The sequence below is a fragment of the Vombatus ursinus genome, unplaced genomic scaffold (genome assembly GCF_900497805.2).
Source record: "Vombatus ursinus unplaced genomic scaffold, bare-nosed wombat genome assembly UNPS02001287.1, whole genome shotgun sequence".
Taxonomy (NCBI): domain Eukaryota; kingdom Metazoa; phylum Chordata; class Mammalia; order Diprotodontia; family Vombatidae; genus Vombatus; species Vombatus ursinus.
In genome coordinates this window covers 17005858-17011857 of record NW_020941065.1, presented here as the reverse complement: position 1 = coordinate 17011857, position 6000 = coordinate 17005858, and the positions used below count along the sequence as shown (strand labels likewise).

Sequence of the window (6000 nt, the reverse complement as noted above, 5' to 3'; positions counted from 1 at the left end):
CACCTACCTCTCCAAGTTGTTATGAGGACCAAACAAGACAAAACTGGTGACCTTGAAAGCACTATGTAAATGCTACCTAGTGTTATTATGGAGCTGGGGAAAGATGAGGCAAAAGGAATTCCCAGAAGGAAAACAGTGAGAGTGGGTGGTACCAAGAATGAGCTTCCTGCTGGCTGGTCAGCCTGGGGGCCCAATGGGGTACTTGTAAATAGAGAGCCGGGGATGCGCAGGTAACTGAGTGGCTCCCAGTGCTATGCATCCAGGACCATCTGGCCTTGAAAGGGAGCTGGGCTTTCCCCAGCCCTAGACAGTGGCAAATCCTCCTCCCGGACCTCCGTGGGGTGGGGCTGGGTGACCGCTGCTGAATGGGTCCCCTTGTTCTGCAGAGCGCCGGCTCCCCCACCCCTGGCTGATCCACTTTGGGCCCCCGTCGCTGTCTGCCCGCAAGTTTGCGATGCACTCCAGCGACAAGGCTTGTCGAACGTTTCAGACAGACAACACTGCCAGGAGCAGACGACATTTTTCCATCCTCCCGGGTCTCCACTCTTCTCAGGAGTCAGCCTCCCTAGTCAAGATGCCAAACTACCAACAGGACAAAGACCCGATAAGGCCTGTTTGTCTTGCTTAAGGCTTCTCTGGAAACTGTTCTGGTTTCAAGCCCTCAACACCAGGTAACTCAGTTCTAGTTAGCGCATTTGCTAAGGGGCAGACGATAAAACCACATTCCAGGAGGGATGGAGCCTCAGGAATACACAGGGAGAGGAGGCCTGGGGCCACCCAGCTCCCAAGGCGTTCCTTCAATTTACGGGACCTTGATGGCCCTGGCAGCCTTCTGAGGTCTTCCTGATGGCGCCATCTTACCCGATACCCAGCGCTGAGGAGCTGGAAGGGGCCTGGGACGCCATCTCTACCTAATGACCAGGAATAAAATCCAGACCTTTCTCGAGTCACGGATCCCTTCGAGTGCGGACCCCTCTTCAGAATCACGCTCATGAACGCATCCGTTGTACAGGATTCCAAAGGAAATTAATTATATAGAAATACACATGTAAAAATACGTTAATTACTTAATTAGCAAACATGTTTTTTAAAAAGCTGACAGACTCCAGGTTAACGACGCCCAGTTCTTGTCCGTCACTCTCATCTCATAGATAAAAAAAGGGATAATGGGTAAAGTGTAGGATTTGCCCATCGCAGTAACAGCTCAGCCTCAGTTTCCTTATCTATAAAATGGGGATAATAATAGCACTTACCTCCCAGGAATGATCAAAGGATATGTAAAGTGCTTTACAAATTTTAATACACTATATAAATGCTGGTGCTATTATTATTGTTATTATCATTATTATTATTAAGCTGGGAGGGATCTCAAAGGTCATCTGGTCCATCCTTCCTGTTTTACAGATGACGAAACTGAGGCCCAGGCAGGGTCTAAAGGATGCTAGGTCTAGAGCTAAGACGGTCCTCAGAGGCCATCTTAAGCCCACCCCTTTACTTCATAGAGGTTGACCGGTTTGCCCACGTTGGGATTTGAACTCGGGTCCTCTGCCTCCAATCCTAGGTTCCATATTGATTCTTGTGCTTGAGTAGGTTGGTTATGTGACCCCACCAAAGCGGACCCAACTAACTTGTATGTGAAAATCTTACATGTACATGTGACCAGGTGAATCTGGAGTTTTAGAATAGGCTGGATGAGACCTCAGCAACTGCCTGGTCTCTCATTTTGTAGAGGCAGATGAGCAGGCTCTGAGACATCTTAAGTAAAAACTGTTAGGGATGGAAAAAGGTTTATAGATCTAGTTCAACGCCTTCCTGTCAACCCATGCAGAAACCAAGGGCAACGGAGGTGAAGAGGCCTGCTCTCAAGGTCAGACAGGAACAGGCCAGGGACGGAGCCAGGTCTGCACTCCTGGGTCTTCCAACCACCCAGCCCAGGATGCAAAAACCATCCATAAAATAGCCCAGTCGTCAGAATTTTAAAAAAATCTAAACCCTCCCCTCCAAGAGAGGACGAGACTTCCTACTCTACTACCACCTGGTCTCCTCAAGTTCATGTCTCAAAGTTCATAAAGCACCTTCCAGTCCACCATCTCATCTGACGATCCTCACAACCACCAAAGTGTTGGTGATGCTAAGCCTCACTCCCATTTCACAGATGAGGAAACTGAGGCTCAGATAAGAGAAGTGATCCACTTTGGGGTGACAGGGTGATGGGGGTGATCCACATCTTTGTCAAAGAAGATCTGGCTTGAGAGGCCCCAGCTGCAGGATTCTGGTTGAGGCCTTCTGCCCTCCTATCCCTTTCTACCCTATTCTACCCCATGGCCTTTCACAGAACTTCTACATCTAGGGCATAACCAAATAAAATTTCTCCCAACCCAATTTAATTATAAAATACGATGATGTAACATACATACACACATCACAAACCAAGTGACATCACAAATACTAGAGGTAACAGTACCAAACTGCTTTCAACAGACCAAGACAAAACAAAACAATTTGTCCATACATGACTGAGCCAGAGAAAGGCAGGTGAATAGAAATATTTTTAAAAGGGGGGGGGGGGGAAGAAAGGCTATACGTACCTATTGTTTTCCTAAGCTAGCTAAAATAAAATTCAAGACAACCAAAATATGGTAAGGTAATCAATCTTCTGGTTTTTTTTAATTTTTTTAAATTATAGATCCAATTATTTAGAAATCCAGTTTGAATTTGGGGATCTAGTCTAGTCAAGCAAATTATAAGACTATGGGACTATGGTATGCTTCATGGCTGTGTTCCGTTCCCTGAAGACAGCCCCTAGCCTAAGTGATGCCCCATGCCTTTGTGTTTACAGACACCAAGTACACTTACCTCTGCACTTCTTGGCTTTGGCAGGTGGGGTTCAAAGGCACTGTGACTGACTGGGGAGTGAGGTCACCTGGGTTCTAGTCTTTCCAAGCTCCCGGTTCCCTAGTGTCTCCAACTAGATGGTAAGGTCCTTGAAAACAGGCTGGGGAAAAGCATGAAGCCCAAGTTCTGGGAGGTTGGCCATAACCCTTCTAATTCTTGTGAATTTTCCAAAAGCACTTGCCCTCCTTATACCAGAGGACACTGCGAAACTGTTGGCTGGCTGGGGCCTGAGTGGAAGTGCCCTTTGGTTCCCCCAAGGCTGGACGGTTATTTTGTAGGGGTGTTCTAGAAGGACTCTCTCTTGTACAGGTACGATAGGGCGAGATTCAATGGTCAACGAGGTGCCTTCCCAAAGCAAGATTCTTTGGCTCCTACTTCACGTAGGAGTATTTTGGTGAGCATGGTGCAAGGTTAGGGAGGGCTCGCTCTCAAGAGAAACTTGGAAGGGATGTTCTAGAAAAACGTGGTATGACCTCGTATCTCCTCTATGCATCCTGACTAATGACCTTTCCCCATTTCTTTTCCTCTTTTCTTGGAATTCTAGCACCCCATCTATATGAGGCGAAACACTGGCATTCCAACCTATGGACTTCGGCAGTCCATCCTTGTTAATAAGCGGCTCCAGGACTGTTACGTTGACGCACCCACCCTCACCAACATATGGACTTCTAAGACGCGCGCAAACCCGAACGTAGCGACGAAGGGCAGTCCCGCGTCTTCTTGGGAAGTTGTCAAGAACCCCCTAGTTTCGAGCTCCTTCTCTCTGGTTAAGTTAGTCCTCAGGAGGCAGCTGAACGACAAATCTTGCCCCATACCTCCCAAGTTAGGTGGTGAGGGGAAAGCATGGAAGATTCCTAAGGTCAAGACCAACGGGACTGCAGCAGTGAGGGCTGACCCAGGGGAGGAGAACAGAGAGTCTGTCCCAAACAAAAACAAGAGCCCTTCCGGGAAGCTGTCCGGCACATCAGATCTTATGAGGCCTACAGGACATAATAGTGAGGTACAGGACAGATTCCTACCTACTCCCTCCCTCCAGCCCCCCAGATTATAAATGTGAAAAACAACTAGGCAGATAGTCCTTACAATGACTTGTGTTTGTATCATTGAGTCCTCACAAAGCCCTGCCTCTCTATTGGGAAGGGAGAAGATAGCCTAACACTCTTTATTTTACATAGAGAATTATACCAGGGAGGGCCAGAAGTTAGGTGCTTTGCCCAAGGTCACACAGGTAGCCATCAGCAGAGCAAGATAAAAGACTCTTCAAAAAAAAAAAAGTCAGACTGAAGAATATTGGCCTTTCAGTAGGGCCCCCTTCATCCCCCCAAGACCAAACGTAAAGTCTTTGGGCCTTTAGAGCTCTTCTGAACTTGGCCCCTTCTTACCTTTCCCCTCCTGATGGTATCTCCCTTCTCAGATTCTAGCATCCAGCCACCCTGGCCTATTTGCTGCTCCTTCTGCACCACTCCACCCATTTCCGGTCCTTTGCTGACTGTCCCCCATGACCTGGGATGGTCTTCTTCCACAGCTCTGCCCTTTATATGAGGCTTCCTGTAAAACGCATCTCCTACGCCATCTTCCGCAGAAGGCCTCTCCTGTTCTCCCTGTCCACTTCTTTTCTAAAAATCTTGTGGGTAGTTGGTTCTATGTTGTCTCCCCATTTTCCTGCCTCTCTGGCACATCTTGGCTGTGGCTCCGGACAAGTCATGCCCTCTCGGAGTTTTAGGTAACTCCCCAGACCTTAGGTGCTGCCAATAAACATTGGTAGAACTATCATCTGGTAGCTCCTTAAATCAGTGAAATCATGGGTCTACTTCCTCTTCCTACCTTCTGTCCTCCTTCATTAGAATGCAAGCTACTTGAGGGCAAGGCCTATTTCTGCCTTGTATCCCTAGCCCAGCACATACTAAGTGCTTAAAAAATGTTTGTCTCTTGTTGACAAGTCAAAGAAATTGACCTTTCTGGTTCGCGAAATTGAATAAACTGATTTTTCCTCTGCTTCTAGCTCTGATCTTTTTTTCCCTTCTCTTCCCTGTCCAGAGCAAAGAAAATCAAAACGAAGAAAAGGGGGCAGTCAGTGAAGATCTCCAATATGGGGCCATTACCCAAACACCCCCAGAGGAAATCGAGGGAACAGCCGGGATAATCCAAGACCTGCCTCCAGAAAACAGGAGCGATCAACATTCCCAGGAGGCACTTGTTATCCACGGGCTCTCTGCTGAGCGATACACAGCCTTGTACCACTCAGTGGTGGAGCCCATGCTGTGGAACACATCAGGGACCCCCAGGAGATACAGCCTGGAGCTAGGGAAGGTCATCAAGCGAAAGCTCTGGGAAGCCCTGTGCAGTCAGGCCACAACTCCCAGCCCTGGAGCAGGCTCCGGAAGCTGCCTGAACGATGCCATTGTGCCTAGGAAGCGCACAGGTCCCAAACTGGAGAGGGATGCCAGCGAGCCACCAGCAATGGCCAAGTGGCTGAAGATTGAGTAAAGATCGTGGGAATAGAATGGAAGAATAGAAACATCTATTAATATTTGATACTGGATGCCTGAAAATAAAAAACACCACTTTGTACTGAGAAGGTGCCTTCCTGGTCTTTTCTTGGATGGGTCTAAGACTCCCTCATTGGGCACTCATTCCATCCTTGCCACAATGCACTGTCTTGAGGGTTGAAGCCTGTGGTAATGTGGGGGAGGGAGAGAAAAGAGAGGAAGGGGGCAAGAAAATCAGGGGTCTGGTCTCTGCCACTTACCAGCTGTGGAACCTTGGGGAAGACCTTTCCTTCTCTGGGTTTTATTTTCCTCTTGGATTAATTGGGGTAGGGGTGTCCTGCATTACATCAGGAGGCCTTGACATTTTTTGGGTCATGAACCCCTTTTCAGGGTATTTTTACATGTATAAAATACAATACATAAGATTATAATAAAAAATTACAATGGAAATCAAATATATTGAAATTTAGTTGCCAAAATATTAAAAAGAATTTCTCTACCTCCTCTCGAGGTTAGGAATCCTTGCATTAAGTGATCTGGGAGATCCTAGTCACTTTTTAGCTCCATGATCCCGTTATAGATTCTCTCCCAAGTCACTCATTTCTATCCTTTAATT

The 6000-nt window shown here is 47.4% G+C and overlaps 1 protein-coding gene across 1 annotated transcript; it reads left to right on the top strand.

The window, feature by feature from the left end:
- The first annotated feature begins 222 nt into the window (after nucleotides 1-222).
- Nucleotides 223-5382, top strand: CUNH22orf31 (chromosome unknown C22orf31 homolog). Its single transcript, XM_027863087.1, has 4 exons — nucleotides 223-230; nucleotides 387-609; nucleotides 3440-3895; nucleotides 4933-5382. The coding sequence occupies exons 1-4, from the start codon at nucleotides 223-225 to the stop codon at nucleotides 5380-5382; spliced, it is 1137 nt and encodes a 378-aa protein (XP_027718888.1).
- The last annotated feature ends 618 nt before the right edge of the window (nucleotides 5383-6000 follow it).